The sequence below is a fragment of the Cydia splendana genome, chromosome 5, assembly GCF_910591565.1.
Source record: "Cydia splendana chromosome 5, ilCydSple1.2, whole genome shotgun sequence".
NCBI classification, from domain to species: Eukaryota; Metazoa; Arthropoda; class Insecta; order Lepidoptera; family Tortricidae; genus Cydia; species Cydia splendana.
The window spans coordinates 8,273,665-8,301,593 of NC_085964.1; the positions used below are offsets into that span (position 1 = coordinate 8,273,665).

At 37.8% G+C, this 27,929-nt stretch overlaps 1 protein-coding gene across 2 annotated transcripts; it reads left to right on the plus strand.

Annotated features, from left to right (window-relative positions):
- Nucleotides 1–27,043, plus strand: LOC134790665 (annulin). 2 transcript variants are annotated; one of them, XM_063761551.1, is made up of 12 exons: nucleotides 1–259; nucleotides 13,337–13,561; nucleotides 14,798–15,076; nucleotides 15,277–15,428; nucleotides 16,089–16,329; nucleotides 16,627–16,787; nucleotides 17,926–18,111; nucleotides 18,492–18,602; nucleotides 22,383–22,562; nucleotides 23,003–23,203; nucleotides 26,069–26,311; nucleotides 26,852–27,043. In XM_063761551.1, exons 1-12 carry the CDS (start codon nucleotides 148–150, stop codon nucleotides 27,026–27,028), a joined length of 2,268 nt encoding a protein of 755 aa, XP_063617621.1. In that variant the 5' UTR covers nucleotides 1–147; the 3' UTR covers nucleotides 27,029–27,043. The 2 variants fall into 2 exon arrangements, with proteins under 2 accessions (XP_063617621.1, XP_063617622.1); XM_063761552.1 differs by lacking the exon at nucleotides 1–259 and adding an exon at nucleotides 12,925–13,063.
- The last annotated feature ends 886 nt before the right edge of the window (nucleotides 27,044–27,929 follow it).

Here is a 27,929-nt window from a genome sequence, read left to right on the forward strand (position 1 = left end):
AGAAAAAAAAACAGTCGCTCTTTTGTTTACGTTGTGGCAGACTACACAGTCGAGTGGTCCAAAATCAGCTATGATCTAATCGTTTGGAATTTATCGTGATAATTAGTGGTAAAGGTGATCCGCGGGTTCTATGAGAGTGTAGGAGCCATGGGTGTAGTGAAGAGCAAGGTCTCGAGATGGTGCTGCGGCAGGTCGGAGTCTTACGACTTGCGGGAGCTGCCGCGCCCGCCAAGGCTGGACACCTCCAACCTGTCCAACGGTAGGTCAAGGCTGTTTTATCGGCTCACTTTTAATCTTAAAGCGGTTTAAGACGTTGAGAGTCAACATTGAAATTAGCACCTTGCCGATTGAACTAAACTATGTTAACTATGTACTCATTTTAACACTACGGTAGTAGTAGGTTACTTACCTATCCTATTTATTAATGTGACGAAATTGTATCATTAACTAAAGCTACTTTTAACGCGCCACTAAGCTTCATAAAACTTCGGCTAATAAACAAGCCGGTAGAAATCGAGTTCTACCGGTATGCTGACTATTGCTGACTGTTGTTTAATAAACATTAAAAAAAATAATAGAAAAGTTTAGACCAGCGTTCTGGGCAACTCTACCTAGCAACCAACAAGACGTTTAGTAATCGAAAAAAGAAAACCGACCAGAAGTAACAATTTCTGTATTTTCTGTGTAGGTAAGTGAAATTACTAAAATGTATTATAATGAGTAGACAGGTGTATTAATTTAATACTTTTCCTACCAAAGGTAACACCTATACTCTTGTTTCGGAACCGCAGGAAACATAGGTAGTAAGGGCATGGGTCAAACACATTTTAGAAAAAGGTCAGTTCTGTGGAAAATACAATAAAAATTAACGACTCTGCAAGTGTGCAGGTGCATAAATATCCCGTTTTTCTTATTTGAGTCTGAAGTACCTACTGAAAAAATGTATCCCGCCTGTAAAGGTGCCGCGTAAAAATTTGCTTTAGTTTCCCTCGATGCCTACAGATGCTGCGATGTCTACTGGAAAGACGCGAACGTGTTTGCTATAAAATGTGTATGACCCTCATAAGTTTATTTATCAGCATAATATTGTTGTTTGTTATAAAAACCAAACCGGTCCTAAATATTTGCCATTATATTTCTCACCTATTGGCTAAACAGCTGCTACCCATACGTGACCAGTGTGATCACGTCATATTCAAATAACACAATTACCAAGTTACACATTCGTTGCACAACTCTTTTTATTTACTTATCTATTAAAACATATGCTAAACATTTTTAGATGACTAAACCGATTAGTACCTACTTGAATTCTGATCGGTAATTAAGTATACTATATTCGCTTTTTAAATGCTCTCATTTAAATACTGACCTGAATTTGGTAGGTTATTACCATATTAGTTAAGATGACATTATTTGCAGTAGGTAAGTTTGTACCTACTCGTAATCCAGCTAAGGTTACCTATTCTAATAAGCTACTTTGCGATCATCGAATTTAAACTGTCGTTACTCATACTTTATGGTACATAATTCTCATATTGCCAGTGCTAACCCAATAAAAAACTAACTTAACATTTTCTAAAGCTCTTTTAGAATCTTTAGAAACTTTATTAACTCATGTTGAGGTCTAGGGGGATTCAAGAGTGAGTTTTTGAGCCAAAATAGAAAGCCGTTTCAGTCAGAAAGCAATGAAATCTGGTATCGCCATCACAACAAATTGGAACATTCACATTCTCCCGGTGCCGGGTGCCGCTCCGCTTCAAATACATATCCCGATTAAAATCCCAAAATAAACACCACTTTTCTTATGCTCTATATAGTCTAGTGGGAAACTTCCTATTACGAATAGATCTGCAGTTATCATATTAGTATGGATTAAACCTGTTTGTTTCTAAAAGTAGCATGTTTGCTTTAGGTGTACAGTCATAAATTGCTTCTATTATAGGTATTTATTAACATAATATTGCAACTGCAGCAGGTAGATAGGTAAGATAGGTATACACAATTGTATATTATGTTATGTAGGTACTTATGACGACCGGTCTGGCCTAGTGGGTAGTGACCCTGCCTGTGAAGCCGATGGTCCTGGGTTCGAATCCCAGTAAGGGCATTTATTTGTGTGATGACACAAATATTTATTCCTGAGTCATGGTTGTTTTCTATGTATTTAAGTATTTATATATTATATATATCGTTGTCTGAGTACCCACAACACAAGCTTTCTTGAGCTTACTGTGGGACTTAGTCAATCTGTGTAAGAATGTCCTATAATATTTAAAATAAAAAAATAAAAATACTTGTCTACATAATATACAACTGGCCGCGTAGCCAAGATGCCAATCGCTTACGCTCCGTAGCGATCGAAACGCAACTGGGTGGATTTCAAAATCCAGCGAAAACTTATGGTTCGGTCTTTATAAAAAAAACTAGTAGGTTGTGCGAGTTGCAACTTTTTTATATGTTTTTAAGAACTATTATCTTCATGTTCCTTCAATTACCATCTCCAATAACTTAATAGTTTTTTTTATATAAAATGTTTTATGTGTCTAAAATCATCACCGTCGACCGGAAAAATCTGAACCTTTTTGTTTGCAGTAAAAATTATAGCATACCTATCGTACGATTGCGATTTTTCTTTTACTTATATCTTTTCCATGTTGTTGTTTAACACATGAAAAAATATGCAATAATTCCTTCACCGAGAAAGTACATTTAAAAATATTTAAAATTTTGTCACGAATATTCGTCAACACCGTCATGGTAATGTCAATGTGAGCTTATCTCAGTGTATGAACAACGAAATACCGCTAAAGGTCCTTGCCCTATTTTTCACTTTAGTATAGAATGCCAAAAATGATTTCACTATAAAGTCACATCACTGAATCGTGAGAAATATTACGAACAAATTTGTAAAACGTAGTTTGTCACAACAGAGCATCATCACCGTTATGCTTTGGTCTAAAAAAGTTACAAATGATATACAGTGAAACCTGGTTAAGTGGGACCTGGATATGTGAGAAACCTCTATAGCTGGGACTCATGGTGCGGTCCCGACACTTTAGCACTGAATTACCTCTGTTAGTGAGATAAAACGAACCTCTATAAATGGGATTAGTTGTTGTGATTTTATAGTCACATTTACCTCTATAATTGAGACTTGAGACAGAGAGTGTATTTTACCTCTTTTACTGAGACTATATTTATAAGATTACATTTCACTAATTTTTTTTTTGAATTTTATGCGAATTACCTCTGTATCTGAGATAACGTCAATTTATGACCTCTCTAACTTGGACTTTATTGATCTATTTCCGTATTCTTACTAACTCTTAGTCTATCCACAAATTCCGCATTTGCTTGATTGATTGATAAATCAATCAAAATATACTTTATTCATGTAGGCCTAGCAACAAGCTCTTATGAATCGTAATTAATCTTAATCTAATTATCAGAGCAATTTATTGATGTTAATATTATTCCATAATAAAATTGGATTATTATAGTGTCTAAACGACTTAATTGTGTCTAAACGACTACAAGTTTCATTTAGTTACTTTATGTAGTTAAAACTATCGAAACGAAAGCTGAAATCTTGATAAGTAACAAGAATAAACACATTTTCATTTAATAAATTTCTAGGACGCAATGAAGTCCGTATCAAATTTAATTGAAAAAATCTATCCTTTGGAAAATCATTCAAAATAAATTCAACAAATACAGTAAAACCTGGTTAAGTGGGACCTGGATAAGTGAGAAACCTCTATAGCTGGGACTCATGGTGCGGTCCCGACACTTTAGCACTGAATTACCTCTGTTAGTGAGATAAAACGGACCTCTATAACTGGGATTAGTTGTTGTGATTTTATAGTCACATTTACCTCTATAATTGAGACAGAGAGTGTGTTTTACCTCTTTTACTGAGACTGTATTTATAAGATTACATTTTCCTAATTGTTTTTTTACAATTTTATACGAATTACCTCTGTATCTGATATAACGTCAATCTATGACCTCTCTAACTTGGACTTTATTGATCTATTTCCGTATTCTTACTAACTTTTAGTCTATCCACAAATTCCGCATTTGCTTAATTGTGTCTAAACGACTTCAAGTTTCATTTAGTTACTTTATGTAGTTAAAACTATCGAAACGAAAGCTGATATTTTGATAAGTAACAAGAATAAACAAATTTTCATTTAATTAATTTCTAAGACGCAATGAATTCCGTATCAAATTTAATTGAAAAAATCTATCCTTTGGAAAATCATTCATAATAAATTCAAAGAAATATTTAAACAGACTTATAAAGTATTTAGGGACAAGGATTATTTTACCTAAACATTTAAAGATAATTACAAAATACCTTAATAACCACCTCTATAACTGAGATATATCCTCTATTATCACCTCTATTAATGGGACCCTCTGTAAATGAGACAGAAATGTATTTGTACCTGGCTAACTGAGAGCCTGGGTAAGTGGAATACCTCTTTAAGTGAGACAAATCTGCTCGTCCCTTGAAGTCTCACTTATCCAGGTTTCACTGTATTTAAACAGACTTAAAAAATATTTAGTGACAAGGATTATTTTACCTAAACATTTAAAGTTAATTACAAAATACCTTATTAACCACCTCTATAACTGAGATATATCCTCTATTCTCACCTCTCTTAATGGGACCCTCTGTAAATGAGACAGAAATTTATTTGTACCTGGTTAACTGAGAGCCTGGGTAAGTGGAATACCTCTTTAAGTGAGACAAATCTGCTCGTCCCTTGAAGTCTCACTTATCCAGGTTTCACTGTATTAGAAATAATTACTGAAATGAATGGCAAACTACATGAAGTTTATTGTGTAGCATAGACATTAACTACTATTATTCGTATTCTAGAAATAAAAACAAGAAACTCTCAAATCGTCATCACCATACCCATCATCACCGGGAAAAAATCACGACCGGTGATGATTTCATGTGTATGGTGATGACGGTTCTCAGAAACATTTCTAGTTATTTTGTTATAATTCATTATGAAATTAAGCTGTATGTTTGAAAAACGTTCTCTACGTCTTCTAACACTATATAATGTCTACCTTATAAATGTAGAAGAAGATATAACTATTTCTTTCACACTAGAGGATGCTTAGTTTTTAATTAACATTTTGACTGAAGTAGGCAAAATTTCGGTCATTTAGAACTTAGAACATACAAATGTTTTTTTTTTATAATCTAATAATGTAAATCGTGCAACTTCGAGTCTGTAATTGCATGTTAGTCGTGTTAAAACAAAGTATTTAAACAAGCAACATATATTAAGTTTTAAGCGACCATAGGCTACGGTACTGGCTCACTATCGTGATGGCTTTATGTTTTTTGATAATATTATATTAATTGATGTATATAATTACAGCAATTAATAATTATACCATTGGGTAGTCACCGGACCCAATACCTAACATTTTGTAACTTATGACATGCATTACAAGTAGGGGTCTTGCAACTTATAAAACACTGATTATATATTAATGTTTAGCTATTAAACAACATATATATGGATTTAAATCATTATAGCTATTTATAAAGTTAATTAATAAAACAACAAAAATACAAACTTGTGCAATGAATCAAACTATAAAAAAAAAGTAATATATCATAAAAATTAAGCTCATTGGTAAGCCAGTAATTTTATAATATGACATAAATACCAAGTTATGCAGTAGATAAAAGAAGATGCGGGTTTAAACTGATAATAAGAGCACAATATTGTTAATATTGTTGTTGTTGTTGAGCTTACCGTGGGGCTTAGTCAATTTGTGTGAAAATGTCCTTAATATTTATTTATTTATTTTATTTTAATATGATTTAACATTGAAAAAACCCAAAAAAATTAATGAATACATAAATTGCCTATTTCGGAACATAAATTATTTAAAATTATACAATAAAAATACTTGTTATATATTTATTTATATGAATAAAATGTATTTTTTATAATTTTCTAAAAATAATTTATGTAGCTAGTCTTATGTTCAAAAACATGTTATTTGTAATGTTTATTAAAGTTCTAAAGTCTTACAATTAAAAAAAGTTTTTGTTTTTTTAATACGTTTTTAATACATATGTAAATTAGTTCCCAAATCGTCATTACCGTACATGCAGTGTCATTACCGTCTATAAAAGAGTCATTACCATACCATGGTTGTCATCACCATCTTGCGTTTTTATTTTCGAAAGCGATAACCAACCATAAATACCATACATATCCTCAACATACAGCCCCCCATTACTCTACCCAGCTAGAATCCTGAATCGTGTTAAATTAAACATTTAAAAAAATTAATTTTTTGTATGGTGAAATTTTTGTGCTGAAATCCACCCAACTGTCACTGTCTATATGGAAGAGTGATAGAGAGACATAATGCTTTTCGTTGTGAAGCGATAGCGATTGTAACCTTGGCTAGGCCGGCTGTGTATATCTACCTGCATACCTTATATAGGTACCTACTTTATACATATAACGTAATAAAAATATATATACCTAGGCAATTCATACAAAGAATGACTAGATACGTAACAATCGATTGTCCAGTTAATATGTAGGTAATATGTACCTCTGTAATACAATTCTTGTTATTCATGTAAGAAACTAATTTCTGTATTTTTTTATAATTTCACAAATACATATTACAGTATAATTTATATTTTAAACTACTATTTTAGCGCGTACTCCAATACTAAGTGTATTGAGCATTCATTTAATCATATTTAATTCAGCGTCTCAGCAGTCTCGTGACTCATTCGAACAATAAAAATCTTAACTAGATTGATTTGACACTTGCAGTGCATCTGACACGTTCATCATATGTAGGTACTTACAAAATGTTATGCGTGAAATACACTGGAACTACTGGAGGTATTAAGTATTTGAAGTTAATATAGAATCAAGTTAAGATTCGTAAAGTTCGAATACTGCTCGTTGTGTGAATTCGAGGAATGTTTGATGACTTGTCGCGTTAAGGTGCGCTCGCGCACTCAAGGTGATCCGGAGCGGCGTTGGCGGCTGTAGCACAGCGTCCGACCTAGTGACGCTATTTACAATATCATATCAGACGAAAAAAACACTTTTGGACATAGCGTTAAGGATTTTCAATGGACCGATACTGCGCTGTCCTCATCCAACAACAATAATCTTGGACAGATCAAATCACTGCTTTTTAGGGTTCCGTACCCAGAGGGTAAAATAGGGACCCTATTACTAAGACTTCGCTGTACGTCTGTCTGTCCGTTTGTCTGTCTGTCCGTCTGTCTGTCTGTCCGTCTGTCTGTCTGTCTATCCGTCTGTCTATCGCCAGGCTGTATCTCATGAACCGTGATAAGTAGCTAGGCAGTTGAAATTTTCACAGATGATGTATTTCTGTTACTGCTATAACAACAAATACTAAAAAGTACGGAACCCTCGGTGGGTGAGTCCGACTCGCACTTGTCCGGTTTTTCTCGTTGGAGGTCTTCTTTTAACTGCGTCTTTCAGTTTGCGGCTACTCGGGCTTGGCTAGTTTTGAGAGATATCAAGAACTGTTCTTACTGAAGCAAAGAGGTAATTTTGAGATAAACACTCAGGTTATCAACTATGGCCTTGATACTGAACTTTTAATTACTTTTATCTGCTTTATCAAATTGGCTAACGAAAGTAAACGAGAGACATGCGAATAATAAAGACTCGCAACGTCACGTCTGGTCACAACGTCACGGGCATTTGTTTGTGCATGTAGTATATTTGTTACTGAGGTAGTTATGGATGTTTTCTATGTATGAATGAATATTGATATATGTATACCTATATATATCATATATGTATACCTATATATATATATATATATATATATATATATGATATGAATTAATATGCTCGAATCGGCTGACCATGTAGGTAGGTTTTTGTGTCAAAGATATGTCTGCGTTTTGATTTACATTTAAAACGCAACAAAGGAGTAACACTGACTTTGTTTCATTCAAATGGAAAACCAATTGTACCTATAATTGCATTCTTGTATGTATACTCGTATAGGACTTATTTTATTACAATTAATTTAAAATTTCAATCGTCTTGCTATTTAAGGTTCGGTAGGTACGTCTGCGACAGGGTGGGCGCATTAATTTTATGCTAAATAATAAAACCCCTCACATATTGCTTGCTACCGACCCGCCCCCGCTTCGCACGGCTTACACAAAACCTTAACAAATGGTACTTATACCTAAACCTTCCTCGAGAATCGCCCTATTGATAGGTGAAAACCGCATGACAATCCGTTCATTATTTTTTGAGTTTATCGCGAACATACAAACACTCAAAGAGACAGACGCGGCGGGGGACTTTGTTTTATACGGTGTAGTGATTAATAATGACTAATGAGTCATTTATTTAATAACATAATAATATAGGTATATAGGTAATTAATATTATACGTAATTGCACCACACACGTAGGTACCTGTGTGCAAAAACAAAATAAGTATGTTCCTTTTGTCCCCTATACCTACTAGCAAAAAGCAACGTAACATACATTACATACAAAATACACCTATATTATCCATGAATGAATGAAATCACCATTTACGCAAGTCGTGTTAACATGTTTCGTCTTAATATTTACCTTAGTTCATGCAATACCAATACTATGTTGGCTTAACATACCTATATCGTCCGGTGTTTTTGTTTTTCGTAAACCAATATAATTGGACCGAAAATGGTAAAATGTAAATAGTACCTACATGTACCTATCATCAATTTAAACAAAGTTAAATTTCAATCTCCCTCTAAATTCCAATAAATAGTAAATTGGTTGTTACATTACCTTTACTTTTGGACATTAAAACTTGCTCAATACATACCCGACTCGAAAATACCCCAAATCAGCTTACTAAGCAACTAAATTTGTAGTAAAACAAGTAAATAGGTCAAAAATGTTCGACAAAACCGGCGTCTTTTCTGCGAAATTGTAAAAAGGTAACGATTTAGATACATTTGTCTAAGAATAAAACAACTTTTAAGAGAAGTAGAAGGGTTTAACAACAAGTTAACAAAATTAGGTTTTAAAATTCATTGACACAAATATCACATACAACAAAACACATTGTAGGTAAATATGTATGTATATTACATTACCTAAGTATGTACCTAACGTATATTATATCAATATTACATACTTACCTTTAGCAGACTATTATATCAAAATCTTAAATTGATGTCTCACTGAACTAATTTTGGCCACCAAAATATATGTCACGGACACTTCAGATGAAAGAAAATCAAGGCTAATATAAATGAAATAAAATACTTGTTGAAAAGAGCTGTCAAAAAGATCTCTGACCTTTTAATCATTATTTTTTCAGAGAATTAAATATTTAAAAAAATCTGAGTTATACTCCTACTCATTCTTTGTAGCTATGATTTGGTTTGATTGCTCTACCTTATATAGTTCAGGAGAAAAACGACTTTGAAAAATGTGTCCATAAAATGACGTTTTTGATATTATCTCGGTGACGGTTCAAGATAGGGGGCTGAAAATTAAGGTGTTTCGATATTATAAGATAGCCAACAAATGACATTATAAAAATCCGATATTTGTCACAGGGGCCACTTCTTCTTCCTTAGCCTGCTAGACCCTGCACACCAGATTAAATTTATAAAGTGTACAAGAGATAGAGATCAAGAGAGAGAAGAGAAGAGAGAGAGAGAGAGAAAAGAGAGAGAGAGAGAAGAGAGAGAGAGAAGCGATTTTGAGAAATTCAACCCCTAAGGGGGTTAAAAAGGGTATAAAAGTTTGTATGGGGTTCAAGTTTTCTTTTAAGCTAGGAATTTGAAACTTCGTAAAAAGATATATTATTAAAATACAAGAAAACTAATTTCAGTGTTTTTGAAAATTCATCCCCTAAGGTGGTGAAAAAGGGGTTGAAAGTTTGTATGGATATCAAACATTTTTTCGTGCACGGGACTTGAATCTTTGTATTTGGGGATATTATTAGAAGACAAGAAAAGTAATTTCAGCGTTTTGTAAAATTCATCCCCTAACAGGGTTAAAAAGGGGTTGAAAGTTTGAATCCATTACAAATGCTTTGAAACTTCTTAGAAAGACATAATAGCCGATTACAAAAAAAAGTAATTGCAACAGTTTTGGAAAATCAACCCCTAAGGGGGTTAAAAAGGTGATAAAAGTTCGTCTTGGGGTGCAAATTTTATTTTAAGCTAGGAACTTGAAACTTTGCAAATAGGTATTAAATAGGGGATATTACTGCAATGTTCTGCCGCCAGAGTGCAGCACTACCGACTCAGTAAATTTATAGACTATAACTTATACATACTGTGCCTTAAACTGTTTTTTGACAAGTTTCACAGACAATAAAATATGACATTGATGCATCAAGGCGGTTTGTTAACAAGGGCCTACCGGTAAACGCGAAAATCGAAATTTAGTTATCTGCCTCTTTATCGCTCGAATATGCAAGAGTGATAGAGAGATTAGGTAACGAAATTTCGATTTTCTTGTTTCGCAGTAGGCCATGTGATTGACGTGCCTTGTGATGTGTCAATGTGGTTTGTTTACTGTATGTGCCACAAAGGTGCCACCTACGCAGAGCTTTGCCTAATATTCCCTATTAAAAAACATGACAACGAATTTAAGCATTTTTGAAAATTCATCCCCCTAGGTGGTGAGAAAGGGGTTGAAAGTTTGTATGGAGATCAAATATTTTGTGAGTGCGGAACTTGAATCGTTGTATAAGGGCATATTATTAGAATACAAGAAAAGTAATTTCAGCGTTTTTTAAAATTCATTCCTTAAAAGGGTTAAAAGGGGGCTGAAAATTTGTATAGGGTTCAAATTTTATTTTAAGCTACGAATATTTAGTTTCGTAAAAACTTATTTCATTAAAAGAGAAGATAACTAATTTCAGCGTTTGTCTAAATTCATCCCTTAAGGTGGTGAAAAGGGGATGAAAGTTTGTATGAAGATCAAACATTTTTTTAAGTGTGGGACTTGAATCGTTGTATAAGAGCATATTATTAGAATGCAAGAAAAGTACCTAACGCGGAAAAGTAGTCCACGCGGACGAAGTCGCGGGCAACAGCTAGTTCAGTCATAAAGCTGTAAAATTAAACTGTCAAAAACCTTCAGTCCGAAAGAAAATAAAAATAGGAGCTATGATTTTCACAGCAACGAGGCATTCGTAGAAATAAAAATTCTGTAAAAAATGCCACCATCACCTAATAGTGTCCATAGGGAAGTGCCACCTCTGTATTGGTAGAGTCCAACCACGCTAAGGCTGCAGCTGCACCGTCTTGGCATTCTTGACAATTTGTACATCAGCTGCGCTATAGTTGACGTGGCGATTTTTTCAAATTTGGCGATGACAGCGTGGACGGATTATATGTATATGTCGGCGGCCGATCGTAAGTTCAGGCATATCGTGAAATTCCTAGGCATATCGTGAAACGTGAAAATTTTTGACTCGTTCCCTGAGTCGACGGAGCCCCGCTACGCGGGGCTCCTATTTCTGGGCAGTTTGCCCTTCGGGCATCTGAAGCAACCTAACGAACCTATCCTACCTATATATTGGTTTGATGTAACTATCGTCAAAACATTACACAGGAACATTACGATCTGCCTGATCGTACGATCGGCCTACGACATATACGTATAATATTCCATATATGGAGGATGTTTTCTTTGATTCCCAGAAATGCAACAAAAAGTGCAAACTAACTACCCATTAATATGTTTTTTTAAGGTCCTTTAAACTTTAGGAATAATGTTCCCGCAATCAATAAAATTAAAGTTAATAGAATACAAAAACAAAATACGCGTGTATGGTTGCGGGCAGCATTTGTGCATAACAAAAGCACAATAATGTTATCAATGCGCATCTACCATCTTATCCGACTTATCCATCTATGGTTCCTTTTGACCAGGCCCACGCGGATGCCAGCCAGCTCGTGTGTGGGAAATCCTATTAAACGCTTATTATTTCAAGGCAACATGTCCCAGTAAGATTCACCCACGACGGTAATTAAGACCAAATAGGTACATGTATCGTCATAAAAATACTAATATGCTAGTTTCTTTTAAGTTTTGGCGATGCTCGAACTACACAAGTCTAATCTAGTGGTACTTTGAAGTTTTAAAATTATACAATTCATGTTGACTCTAAATTTTCATACCTATGTAAAGTAGGGCTGTTTTTCAGGAAAGCGTAACAATACTCACTAATAGGTACTTAATAAGATTTCACGTGCATGTCAAATAGAGATGTGAACGCGCCGGAAATATTACATTGGTGTAACTCTGTTATCAATCTACAAATCGAAAATAATGGAAGTAAATCTTTTCCATACCTAGTTCCATATCATAGCACATCATCTTAAGATTTGATCAATTTCGCACCAAATAAAATGATATAGGTACAGGTACCTGTTAGTACCTACACCTAATTCATTTCACTTTCTATGACTTCGTAATATTCTTGTGCGGTTCCTTGTATGGACGATATGATACAGTTTAGTTTATGTTCTAATTATCATGATTTACGAGGAATTGTCATTCTTATGAGGTCATCCATATATGTTAGGACAGATCTGCTGTCGCAGAATAAGATTGACTTGTAAGTAACGTGCACCGGACCTTGGTTTTGTCAATGGTTTTTTTGCTTCCGGGTGTCGGGAAGCTTTTCGCGTTTGTTGACTATGAGACTATGACATCATCTGACCAGTTAGATATACGTTCTGGCGAGATATAATCCTACGCTAAAAACAGTGCACGGCAGAATGGCAATAGAACCGCACGTTTGTGGTAACAATTAGCAAGTGCCGGTTCGAGAGTCTCGACCATCACGTTCGTCTTGTATGAACGTTGCTTAACAGTTTCGATTAAGCTTTAGTGATGACTGCTTTATAAATTAACGGAGTTTTGAAAATTATCTCAAATATTTTAAGTAGTAATGGAATATTTAAAAAATTGGTGGAGGTCACAGTTTGGAAGGCGGCGTAAATTTATTATCGTACCATTTCAGCCAGGTATCAAGGGTTTTTTTATCTTTCATTAAACTTGTAAAATTTAACGCCGGACGCAACTGATTTGGTTTTGTTTTTATGCTTGTGTTTTTTTTTTACTTTTTCTACTGTTGTCATTCTGTCTTTTTAGTCATAGGAAACTAAAGATTCGATTTAAATTTTCCATAAAATATGACAGTGAATCATTATTTAAAGTTATATATCCCCATGAAAATATTATAGCGTCTTAAAATTGGATTGCCGCCAAACAACGATCATATTGCAATATTGTTTCAGATGTGACCGATGGCACCAGACTGGGCGTGCTCGCCGTCCAAGGCATCGACTTCTGCAATGACACCAACGGGGAAAACCATCACACGAGCAAATTCAATCTGATGAGCAGACCCGTGGACCGCTGTCTCGTCGTGCGGCGAGGACAGGCCTTCAAACTCGACCTGCTGCTCAACCGGCCCTATGATGCCTCTAGGGACGCGCTCTCCTTTATTTTCTACGTGTCCGGTATGAATAAACACTAATGATTGTTCCTTACATGATTATCATAAATTGTCCTACGCAAGGACTGCAGTGGGTGGGCTTGTATGATATAATTTATGCAAATAGCTGCAGTATTTTGTATGTGTAAATGGCCCATTCTTATGTTAGGTAATTGTTTCACTACATACAGAGCAATATGTAAGTAGGTAAAATTAACGACGTTGTCTCGCGTAAATTTCGTTAAAAATCATAGCTGCAAATAAATTCATTTAATTATTATTTTTCGCTCGGACGCAATCTTGGATAAATTTGGAACATTAAAATAATACCGCATCTGCCATGACGCCATCAGTGTAGTATAGTTTACGTAAAGCTTTATTTTGTCAATATATTTTGTGAATCGTAGTTGAATAATGAATATGATTAAAGACATCAGAGTTTCGTTTTAAAAACGATCGATGTTATGAATCAACCCATTTCGGTATTTTAAACCAACTTAAACCGTTTTAGATCGTTCAGCATACCATGTTCAAAATTAGTATCGACAGTATCGACACCGCGTATGCTATTTTGTTAATAGGTATTCGCGTTGTTTATGCTTCAGCACGAACAGGAACGTGTAGGTTTCAGATATTCTCTTTAATTTAAAGACAACAAGATATTCATATTTGATATTCCTAAAATTTTAAACATTCATTTTAATAATAGGTACCTAGAAATAATATTTGAACTCCTAATAACCAATGATTAGAATATGCCAGTTTTCATTCGGACATACTCTGAAGTTAAGCTTAGAATAAATTTAAAAGTGGAAAAATTACTGTCTTGGGTGAGACTTGAACTCACGACCCCTGGATCGATACTCCAGTGCTCTGCCATCTGAGCCACCAAGACCTCATTCATAGCCAGCAAATCTTTCCACCATATTATAGGTCAAGGGGACCATTAGCGACATCTACCGCAAGAGTGTTACACTTTTTAAACGGCTACCGGAGTTCCAAGTCATATTGGAAATTCACCAGTTACAGTTACAAATTTATTCTAAGCTTAATAGCATCGTTCGCAGACGTTTCTCTTTGTTAAAAATTAAAATACTCTGAAGTTGTTTTAGAATGTTTTATATTGACTTTTTATGTCCAAATACTCAGGTCGAATCTTGTCAGCGAGTTGAAAAATTGCATGATCACATTATTAATGAAGTGTCTGTCCAAGCTTGTAGCCGGACAATTATTCGTTGCTTAATTTTATAATTATACACAGATGTGGAGAAACGTGGACCATCAGACGACACATCAGCTGCAGTTCCACTGTTGGACAAAGGATCAGAGATGCCCGGAGCCTGGACGGCCGTGTACGAAGGTCAAATGGACTCCCACCTGATGGTCGCCGTCACGGCGTCAGCCAACTGCATAGTCGCTGCTTGGAGACTCGACGTTGACACGAAGCTAAAGACTGGAGGGTCCTTGAGCTATACGCATCCACAGCCTATTTATGTGCTATTTAATCCTTGGTGCTTAAACGATGAGGTTTATATGCCAGGTTAGTTTGACAATCATGTCTTGGTCTATAATCATTAGGTACTGTTGAATTATTTTTTTGTCATCAAGCATCATATTACTCGATAATGTATGTAATATTATTTCTTGGAGTTTCAACCATTTCGACATATTGGCTTGATTCAATGTTGCTGTATAAGCTTTACTATAATTATCTAATTCTTATTCTGTATCATCTATTAGGACATAGCCATCGTGAAGAATATGTTCAAGAAGATGGTGGTCTGATGTTTCGTGGCGTTTACAACAGAATAAAGCCAACGCCATGGAATTACGCTCAGTACGAGAAAGACATTCTGGACTGCGCGCTTTATCTAGTCAGAGAAATCGGAAAGGTAAGCTTGAAACTGGTGAAGCTAAGTAGTTATATCATAGGTACTTACTTAAATTTAGCAATGTATACGGAATTGTAAAAATAGGAAGTGACCCTTCGCAAATTGTCGAATACTTACCTATTATTATGGTGTTTTAATCAATTGTAACAATTGATTAGACGCTTGTTAAGTTGAATGGTTGAGGTCAATCATAGCAAGTTTCATTTAAAAGGTGAGACGATGCGACCTCTTTGATTAATTTAACATAGGAGACTATAGTAGACCAACTTTGTAGTCGAGTCATTAGATAAGCACACTTTTAACTTACTGTTTGCGAGGAATGTTAAGGTTCACTCAGATGAAAATAAGTTATTAGTGGTATTACGTACGAAAAACTCTATAGGTACCTACAATAAGTAAGTAAATATGTGGGCAACGTTTCGCAGATAGTAACCTACTAATTAGTCCCAAAATAATTAAACATAGAAAACAAGCTCAGGAATAAATGTTTGCACGATAGTAAAGACACAAATGTATGTCTTTTTCGGGATTTAAACTCCGTGTCACCAGCACTAGCTTTGCAGGCAAGAGCTAAAGTGCACTTTATGTGATATTTATATGGTTAATTAATAATTATGTCCCACTTTTCGACCTAAACGTACTATCTTTCTTTATCTTCAGGTGAAAGGTCGCGCCAGAAGTGACCCCATTCGGACAGTTCGGGCGTTATCCGCCGCCGTAAACGTCCAGGATGACAATGGCGTGCTGATGGGCAACTGGGGCGCCGAGCTCAGCGACTACGACGGAGGAACACACCCGCTCAAGTGGGTCGGATCCCTCGCTATCCTGCAGACGTATTACACCAAGAAGAAACCCGTCAAATACGCGCAATGCTGGGTTTACGCAGGTGTTTTAACCACAAGTAAGTTGGTAAATTAGAACATTGTTAGCCATTCACGTTCTTCAGTTAACTAAAACAGAATAAGCTTACCTACATGTTGACACCACGGTACCCAAATAATTCCTAATCAGGTATAGCAATTTCTTCTTTTCCATTAAATCCTTGTCTGAGGGTTGCGACCATTATAATTAAGTCAAGTTCTATTCGTTCATTGTAGTTTTTTAACGTTGCGTTCGGCATCTCGCCTTTAGGGTGTGCCTTACAATATTCATTCACAAGGTCAAGGCCTGTAATCTCAACCTATAACCCCGTGTTCAGTTTGCAGAGCTCTGGGTATCCCCTGTCGGCCGGTGACAGGGTACGACGCGGCGCACGACAGCCAGGGCAGCCTCACCGTCGACATCATCAAGGACGAGGACGGTAACACGCTCGACCACTTCACGGAGGACTCTGTCTGGAACTACCATGTTTGGAACGAGGTACTAAGGCCGTCTCTGTCTTTCTTAATTTACTGATAGCTAGCGTAATTGTCGATGTCATGTAGGTAGTAGGTACGATAGTAGTAGTACTACGTTGGAACACGTCACCTAAATAATTTGATCTGAACCCTTGTCTGAACTAAATACCTATCTAGAATGAGATAGCTTCAAAGTATTGCATCTGATAGTCTTCAGCCTTGAGATTAACAAGTTATTCGAGTATGAAGACGGTTTCAAACGTATCTTTATTAGCACGTCACTGACGTCACTCAACAGTGGACTAGAGTCCGTGTACAACAAGTCGCCTGCAAAGTTTTAGTAATTTATAATTATATTGTCACTGCCAAAAGTGCCAAGCAGGTCGGTGCAAACTTAGCGTGGTAGGAGTTTAGAATTCCGGATTTTTCGGAACCAAGCAATATTTAACAGTAAATTAATATCTGTATCTAAAACTATACTCTTGCGTTTAAAATATCTCCCTACGGACTTACGGTACTTACTTCCCAATATATTCCTTGACTGGAATGCGAAAGGGGTCATCTGGTTCAACGCGCCCACTTTGAATCATCCTCATTCAGAGTAAATATAAATTACACGTCAGCTGTGACGCAATAAAGTTTGGCCGATTCGTCATCAGCCTTGGTGCTCAATTAATTATTATGATACAGCCTGCTTGCCTAAATCTGGTGGAATTGATAATTATAAAAATCAACTACATATAACCAACGACATTGTATTACCTTAAAGTGTGCGTTTGAAAAGCCAAGATAATATATTTATTATAGTAAAACAGGTACCTATCTAGAGTCGGACCAAGCTAACTCTGCCTGCTTACCATTTGCAATGACCAATGACAAAGTAGGGCAATGTAATCATTAACGTCAAATTTCTATTAAAATACGACGTGTATAATGACTCTCCCTCACTTTGTTATATTTAAGACGGCACAGCGCAATGTATGCGTGCGAGTCTTTTCACGCTCTTGTTCCAGTAACAATAAAGTCGTGTAAAGATTATTTTGAATTCATCGTCCACTTCGCTTCTTCTGCCTCTGTGTTTTCGAGTATTTGTAAGCGCTTTCTAATAGTGATAGTAGCTACTATCAGAAAGTCAGCTGACTTTGTTCATTTATTTCCAGGTATGGTTGGAGAGACCGGACCTAGGCCCCGAGTACGGCGGCTGGCAAGCCATCGACTCGACGCCACAAGAAATGTCAGAGGACCTGTTCCGCTGCGGCCCGGCCTCCATACGCGCGGTTCGCGACGCCGACATTCAGAAACCGTATGACGCGGGATACGTTTTCGCGCAAGTCAATGCTGATAAGGTTTGTTGACGTTAATATTAATTAAACCGCTCTTGTTCTTAGTACAATCGGATTAAATACTTACCTAGAATTTTAGGTAGTTATGAAATTCAAATGAATGTTGATCTGCAATGCAAAAATCACGGCATAATAAAATTATTTCCAAATCAGAATCACTAACATCCATTACATATAAATTATTTAAGGACGTAGGTACATATTGTGAAACCAATTAAAGATATCAAATTACTTCTTAAGTACCTACCTATTTTTACATTCATACCAACGACTTGGCCATAACAAGTCGTTTCAACGAGTAGAGCCAGCTGCGCATATAAAACGCTATACGAAAGGTCACCTCGGGGACTTCTTTTAGTACCTAATTGTATGTTGTTTTACAGGTATTATGGAAATATTCCGGCGAAATCCAGCCTCTCAAGCTATTGGCTCGCGACACGACTTCTGTTGGAAAAAATATATCTTCTAAAGCCATCGGAAAGATGGAACGAGAGGTAAGCTCTTTAACGCCCTGTTTTCGTCAAGCGATGTCATAATTCATAATTCACATGCTGGTGGCTTTGATAAAACGAGTAGGCGATGTGTTGTAAAGGGTCTTTCTTAACCTTAACCTGATTTTAACTACACACGTCGACACAGTTAGTGAACTATATAATATATAATTATATACTATATAATGACATAAGGTTTACCTACATAGAGCTAAGAGTGACTTTTCTAACGATACCTATGATTGCCCATACAACCATTTCCAGTCGCCGTTACGACGCGGTGTTGACACATCTTGTGTCGACACCGTCTGTTTCGGTCACAATTCCAGTCGCAGAGTCGTCGCCGTGTCGACACAGTTACCAGAAATGGGGAAGGGTCGACACATGACACAAAGTGACATAAAGTGTGGTCGCCGTGTGCACACATTGTTTCGGGTTTGCGACTACTTTATGCCAAAATCATTCGTTCATTCGTTCATTTTGTTCCTGTCAAATGGAAACTGTCAGATGGAAAAATACTTAAATAAAAATAAGTGACATTAATACGCCATCTCTTAAACGGATTACAAGACGTAATTATATATTGTTTGCATTTATATTACAATATGACTTAAATTATTATGGGGAATTAAACTGCTCGAGTGATTTGATAAACTAAGTGTAATATAATCAACGCGCCACCACATTGTTGTAGTTTAGCCGGAAATGAAATTGTTTACTTCTCAGTGCCTGTGTTCATAACTATATTATTTGAAGCATTTTTAGTACTTCGATGCGTATACTATACTTAAATAACAGAAATAACGCTTTACATACTACCAAACTTGTTAATTATGATGTATAAATATGGTTTAAGGCTGAGAAATATTGCAGTCACAAAGTAGTTGCAATGTTTCGACTTTGTGTCGACTCTGTGTTGACACATGACACGCGCTGTCAAAAGTAATAACAAAGTTACTGGATTTGCAAAATGGCTCCTTGTGTTGATTTGTTTTCAGATATTCTCAAAGTGTAAAAATGCCGTGGTCAGAGATGGGCATTAATCGATTAACTGTTTATTCGACTAATTAATGGAATAAAAAAAGTTAATTCTCAAATTTTAATCGCGATTAGTTTAGTCGACCTAACATAGATTGAAATTGAATTAATCTGAATATTAATCGAATAAATTATCGATTAAATCTCGATTGAAAGTTGACAGGGGGCCATTTTTGTACGTAAAAATAATAGAAATGTCTTGCATGCAGATGGTAGCAAAACACTTTGTCATAAAAGTCGAGATGGGTGTCGATATATAGGTTTTAGGGAGTGCCGATTTCGAAAATAATGATCATTTTGGAATCCGAAATGGCGGCCATGCACTGTGTCATAAAAGTCGTCATGGATGTCGTTTTATACGTTTTAGGGGGCCCCAATTTTGAAAATGATGACCATTTTGGAATCCAAAATGGCGGCCATGCACTATGTCATAAAAGTCGTCATGGGTGTCGTTTTATAGGTTTTGGGGGGCGCAGATTTAGAAAATGATAACCATTTTGGATTCCAAAATGGCGGCCATGCACTATGTCATAAAAGTCGTCATGGGTGTCGTTTTATAGGTTATAGGGGGCGCAGATTTCGAAAATGATGACTATTTTGGATTCCACTTTTATGACAAAATACGTAGCCGCCATCTTGGATTATAAAATGATCATCGTTGTCGAATTCTGCACTCCCTAAAACCTATAAATCGACATCCGTGACGACGCAAGTTATCTTTATTTTCAGATCTAACAAATTGCTACAGAATACAAAGGACAAAAAAGAAGCGAGGAGGTAATGAAACAAGCAAAAATACAGATGATTCCTCGACGCAATTGGGTGATTCTTAAATTGTGTCCAGATTTTTTTTGTCATAAAAGTTTATATTTTTCACATATTACTCTCACAAGTTCCGTGACATTTCGACCTTGTAATTTTTTAAGTAAATGTTTTTGTTTATCTATGAGGATCTCACTAGAATAGTATAATCAAGGTATGTTTATATTTGATGAATGAAATAGTAACGCAAAAAAAAATATATTTGTGTCTTATATTCCTGCCGAAGACTTTTATTTTACCTTTTCCTTCTACACAAGTTTGGCCAAGTAATAAGAATTTAGGGCTCTCAATTTTATTTTGACTTCTACAACAGTAAAGCTACGAGGCCATGTTTGGTATCGTTTTCGTATAAATTCGCAGTACCAAATTTAGTTAAGGTATCACATTGACACCATTCCGAAGTAAAAACATATAAACTTATTAAAATACTTTCTTTTAAACTCCTCTTCACGCTTAAACTGCTGAACAGTTTTAATTTAAATTTGGTACACATATATTTTGAGTCCCGAGACAGGATATAATAAGTTATCTCAAAAATCATCCTTTAAAGGTGTGAAATGAGGTGTAGGGGGGAATTCAGAATTGACTTCTTGAAGAATACTGTTTAAGTTTAGGTTTGAAGTCATGTTTTTTCATCATTTTTAACTAAATCAAAGATGTAGACCATCCCAAATTTCATATAAATCGGTTCAGCGGTTATTGATTTCCCGTACAAATTTCCACGCCACTTTTCACACCTTCAAAAGATGATTTTGGTTATAAGATCTATCCTATGTCCTGTTCCGGGACGCAAACTATTTCTATACCAAATTTCAACGAAATCGGTTCAGCGGTTAAGCGTCAAGAAGAGTTTCAAAAAAACCGGCCAAGTGCGAGTCGGACTCGCGTATTAAGGGTTCCGTACATTAAGTCCGACTCGCGCTTGACTGCACATTTCTAATAGGTTTTCCTGTCATCTATATGTAAAGAACTATTTTGTGTATTCAGACGGACATACATACAGACGCACGAGTGATCCTATAAGGGTTCCGTTTTTTCCTTTTGAGGTACGGAACCCTAAAAAGATTTATTTTTATTTTGTGGAATGGTGTCAATGTGATATCTTAAATGGATTCAGCACCCCAGATTTATACGAAAACGATACCAAACACGGCCTAGCACCTTCACTGATATAGATATATCAAGATAAAATTGAGAGCCCTAAATAAACTTTCAAGAGCGGATATCTCAAAAACTATTCAACATATCGAAAAAATTGACTGAATAAACTTGTAACAAATTAAATAAACTTTCATTTTGTGAGCCATGAGCCAAGTGGCCATGTCGCTGAGATGCATAGTTTTCGAGATATAATCGAAAAACGGGAAAATGGGACCTTCAAAGCCCCCTCTCTCCCCCCCCGCTACGGCCGGGGACTTTTGATATGTTCACCTCCTAACTTGTCAAACCGAGTTACGGAGTCAAAAATTGTGTTCCGAGCATTTCCCTCTACAACTTTTGGAGCATTCGTTGCCTGACCTAAGTAGCTTATTGAATTTCTTTAAAAACTTTTCTGTAAAAGGTTGACGGGTGTTGGGTGTTTATATGGTTTCGGTCGATTATTATCATTTGCATTGCCCATGATGACTTACTAGAATTACGAGCACACGAGACACTAATAGTAGTTTGACAAACCTTGGTTTTCAAGAGGTATTTTATATTGACATTTGCTGTCACAAATTTGCTGTCAGATTTAGTCGCAAACCGCACGCAAAGTGCACACAAATGTGTCGACACCTTGTTACGGAAAAGTGTAGACACGGCGACCACACTTTGTTTCGAAACAATTCTAGACACATTGTGTGGACTCTGTTACGACACATCTGACATTTAGTTACCACTTTGTGATTCTGCGACTGGAATGGTTATATGGGTGATTTGCAGGATATAACTGACTCCTACAAGTTTCCGGAGCGCACGTGGGAGGAGCGCGCGACGATGGAAAAAGCTCTGCGTCGGTCATCCAACATATTTGCTCGATACTACCTCAACGATGCCTTCAACGATGTGGTGTTTGACTTCGAGCTGAGAGATGATATCAAGATCGGGCAGGACTTCAGTGTGGTGAGTACTTTATCTATCTACGTCTACAAAAGTACTACCAGTATGACCGTAAATTTTAAACTTATGTAAAGCCCATAAATAAATCTAGATGGCGTAATCTAAGGAGCATGCTTAGTCGCTTACACTAGACCCTACTCATAGTGTTTGTGTTCCTGTCGGTGAATAAGGTTGCCAGAGCTCAACGAGGGTACGGAGTGTTAGGGTCGGCAACGCGCATGTAACACCCCTGGAGTTGTGGGAGACCATAGGCTACGGAGACTGCTTATCATCAGGCGGGCCGTATGCTTGTTTGTCACCGACGTAGTATGAACCTTAACATGATATGAATCTAGGATGTGGCCGAGTTAAGTTTCTAACTTTTTAAAATATCTTGTGATTTTGGAGGAAACTTTACCTCTTAAAAATGAGAGAAACTACAGTAGTTATTTATTCTGTTCCAGATCCTACACATGAACAACCGTTCCTTAGAGACCAAGCACCAAGTGAAAGGCGTGCTGCGAGTAGACACCGTGACGTACACGGGCAAGTCCGGCGAGTCCGTCAAACGACAGGAGTTCGACACGACGCTCGCACCCGAGGCCAAGGAGCAGGTCACCATGCTAGTCACTTTCGACGAGTACTACAAGCGACTCATAGATCAGGTGAGTGAGAGGGATGTGCCAAAGAGTAGCGTACCTACTAGACAAGTCCGGCGAGTCCGTCAAACGACAGGAGTTCGACACGACGATCGCACCCGAGGCCAAGGACCAGGTCACCATGCTAGTCACTTTCGACGAGTACTACAAGCGACTGATAGATCAGGTGAGTGAGAGGGATGGGTCAATGAGTAGCGTACTAGTAACGTAACGTACTAGCGCAAGTCCGGCGATAGTCCTTCAAACGATAGGTGAATTACTTTAGGCTAAGGAGCAGGTCAACATGATGAGGTATAGCTTCGATGAGTATTACAAACAACTTGTAGATCACGTGAGTGAAAATTAATATGAATTTAGATAGCGATGGAGATGAAGATGTGTTAAAGTGTAATAAACACGTTACGTGACACGGTGATGAAATTAACTAGGGAACTAATAAAGGTGGTTGCAGTGCAGTCATCTAGATATTCTAGACGGTAGTCATTATTATAAATTACTAAGATATCCGAAAAATTATGCTTGGGTACTACTATTAGGTCTCTTTATTTATTTTTCATCTCAAGTTAGGTTATTTATAATATGAATATAAAAGTAAAATATAAAAACACTTACAAAACAATAAAACATACATATAAACACATTATAAAAAACCTAACCTAGGGTGCCGCCAGTAGCGGGGCAAGGCCCAAGCTACCGATGGTCAGGGCCGCAGAGAGAGGAACCGGCGAACTATCCGCGCCGTGTCCAAGATCACCGCCTTCTGCATCTGACCCTTGATCCAACCACCTAGCGAGAGTCTCTCAAGATGTTGGTCGAGATTCTTCGCTATTAGACCGTTCACTGAAACGACTATCGGGACAATGATCGTCGAGTCAACATCCCACATGGCGGTTATCTCGTGAGCCAAGTCTAGGTACTTACTGGACTTGTCCTTCTCGGCCTTCACGAGATTCTCATCATGGGGGATGGTGATGTCAACGAGCACAGCCCGACGTTGCGATCGATCTATTATCACAATATCAGGCTTATTGGCTACAATAGTCCTGTCAGTGATGATAGATCTATCCCAATAGAGCGTGGCACGACCATTCTCGAGAACAGGCGCAGGTAAGTACTTGTAGTACGGTACTTCGTGGTCCACAAGGTCATATAGAAGAGCAAGTTGCTGGTGAATAATCCTGGCTACGAGATTATGTCTGTGCAAGTACTCGCCGTTAGCAAGATGAGAGCAACCGGAAATGATATGCCTGAGTGACTCTCCGGGACGGCGGCATGCCCGACAGATGTCGACCGTACCGTCCTTCAGGATATATTTCCGATAGTTGTTCGTCATCATCACTTCGTCCGCAATTGCACAGGCAAAACCCTCGGTTTCTCCGAAGAGGTCCCCGAATTACGATACACCGACGCGAGCAGGTCCACATCGGGTCCCGTGAGGGCCTTGTAGAACCGCCCGTGTAGCACCTTACTCTCCCATGCCGCATTGCGATCCGCAGTACTTAGTACCACAGGTTTGCGCCAGTTCTCGTTTGCCAAGGAAAGCGGCGTGAGGTTCCTATCTACTGCCACCACATCACGATGCATCCCACACTCGTTGTTAAGGAAATAGTTCCTGAGATTGTACACCTCGTGGTTGTGGAGATCCTTGGCGTTTAGGAAGCCTCGGCCTCCACACTTCCGTGGGATGTACAATCTCATAATTGACGAGCGTGGGTGTAGCATGCGATGTGCGGTGAGCAGTGATCGGACCCTCCGATCCAGGGCGTCCAGCTCGGTCTGAATCCACCTTAGTATGCCAAAGGAGTATGTGAGTAGGGGCATTACCCAGGCGTTGAAGGCGCGCACTTTGTTGCCTCCTGACAAAAGACTGTTAAGGACTTTTGTGAGCCGACTGAAAAAGCGCTCCTTCACCGACCGTCTAATACCCTCGTCCTCAATACCCAACGACTGTGACATACCAAGGTATTTACTACTATTAGTCTTTCCCATCACGGAACAATGGTGTTCCGGATCCTATGGGAGGCGTGCGCGGAGCCGAAGCCAACACGTAGATGCCCTTTTGACACTTTAATGAAATGTAAGGGGTACACCGAGCGGATGCTGCCCTTACCCGTGTCATGGGACGCACGCAGAGGCAGCGCCAGGGTGCAAGGGCTATTGAGAGTTGATGGTATCTAAAATGAACTAGGTTATTGGGTGAAAGCGATGGACTAAGTACTGAGCTATGGGGTAAAAAACCGGACGCCTGCCTAATAAAACGGTATGCAATTTTATTTCCGGCAGACGGTGACTCGCCCTCACAAGATGGGCCCCCACAAAAAGCGACATCTAGGATGGCTCAAGGGCAACACCGGTGTGAGCGGCTCAGGGGTGTCGAGAGGTGTGCGCCGCTTTCTACCCAGTGGCTATTAACAGCCACTGTGCCAACTCGCGTCTTATGCATATTTCACTTCCACCCCTGGAGCTCATAGCTCTAACGACTCCACTCTGGCCGGCCGGCTAAGGCAAGCCAGAGGCAGAGAATCCTGTCCCACCCACCCTCCTTGCGGGTAACAGAACTCCCCAGGAGCACTCGGGTACGTGAGGTCGCTAATCCGCAACAGCTCGCCACAAGCTGCCCTGCGTTGACTGATTGCACTATTAGTTATTATTACAATGAATACAATTATTTTGATTTTGCCGGATGGTGTCAGAAGTTGGATTAATGGTTGATCTAAATAAAATTCTATCAGAAAACTTACGCAAGTAGCCTGCAGATCAGTAATTTAATTAAATGCCGTTCTTTTAGAGGGATTTTTACTCAAATCTCCAAGCCCTCAAAAATTATAGTTTGAGACACAAAGGTGCAATCATGGTACAATCCTCTTTCAGGCATCCTTCAACATCGCCTGTCTCGCCTCAATAGTGGACAAGAACTTCGACTACTTCGCGCAGGACGACTTCCGAGTCCGCAACCCCGACATCAAGATCACCGTGGAAGGCAAGCCGGTGTCGCACAAGGAGTTCACTGTTACAGTCAAGTTGGAGAACCCGCTGCCTATACCGCTGAAGAATGGAAAGTTCTACATCCAGGGCCCGGGATTGGATGAGCAGCTCAAGATCTCTCTGGATGAGGTAACTTCAGTTTCAAATAGGATATTTTTAAGGTTTTTGTTGTTACTTATTGAATAAACAAAGTATACATATTCAGCTACTTACGTGAAAAATTCGAGAAGAGCGATAATGTTTTCGTAATAAAACCAAGCCAATTTTTGGCGACAGGATAACTATGTAAAGAATGTGATCCGTACCTATACATATATGGGATTGTTCCTCGTTCACAAGCATAACGGCACCATAAGGCAGTCATAATTTAGGTACTACTCTGCATTTAACTTTGACACTGGTGCCAAAAGATGTCCACTTTTTGACAAAAGGCTCCCATAACAGGAATCTCATAACAACCGAAAGGAAAGGATCTCATAACAACCGGTCGCCCTCATCCAACGATCTTGACCATACCGCTTAGCATAACTTGTTTTGTCCATGCTTAAAGCGCGCTTGACATATAGAGTTGCGCGCGACAATTAGGTAACGCAAGTCATGCTAGGCAATCAGATCATTGGTTTATCTGTAAATAGGACTGAATTAATCAACCTTAATGATAACTTACAGAACGTGCCTCCCGGCGAGTTCGCGACCGCACAGTTCAAGCTGACGCCGCCGTGGGCCGGACGGCACCAGATCTCAGCCAAGTTCACATCCAAGGAGATACGCGACATCGACGGCTTCCTCATCCTCATGGTCGCGCCCCCTGAGACCAATGGATACTCGGAAACAAACGGATTATAAGAAAACTTCTTGGACTATACTGTGCCAGTTGAACTCGCCAATATCAAAGTATTGCACTTTATATATGCACTGTGTACAGTCGACGTTAACAACGACATAAACATGTTTTATGTTTACATTTTTCGCCTTATTACAAAGGAGGAAGGTGCAAAAGTGTAAACATATCTTTGAGGTAGAGTCGTAATTTGGCAATGACCGCCAAAGTGGCCAAAAATAAGTACCTAGATATATAATATTCGAACTAGTTTTGTGTGTCAATGGTGTGTTCCGATATATTTGGCGATTTTGCGAGTCATTATCTATTTGATGCTGATTGTATGTACTTAGGCCAACCTGAATCTAGTAAGTACAATAATTTCTTGAAGGAGGCAGCGAAAACTAGAAGTGAGAGAAAATAATATGTAAGTGTCAGAGTAATGAATAAAACTAAAGGTCGTTTCCAACAGGCATCAATTTTATTATCTATTAAATTACACATAGCGGCCTCCGCATGATCTGCGGCTCCGGCGATTTAGTTTTAGATTTTGTCAGTAGAAAAAAGCGGCAAATTTGAAAAGTGTAAGTAGGCGCGCAGGATCGTTCTCCCATACCTAAAATTTTGAATTTCAGGCAATTTTTCTACTGACAAAGTTGGCTTGCCTTTACCTATACAAAATATTATGATATTTATAATATGACAATTTAAGTAGGTAAAAAAACACTATCAATCAATTCATCTTTGAGTTTTTATCTCCGGTGCCTAGTAACAAAGCTTTAAATGTGTTTTAGTTTTTACCTTACTGCCTACAGTCAGGAGCGGAAAGAAGCTAAACTAACAAAATGCCCAAATGAAAAAGAAACCATTTGAAAGCTATTCCGCGAAGCTACTTCTGTTGCTGACTGTACAACTCATTCTAGTTTT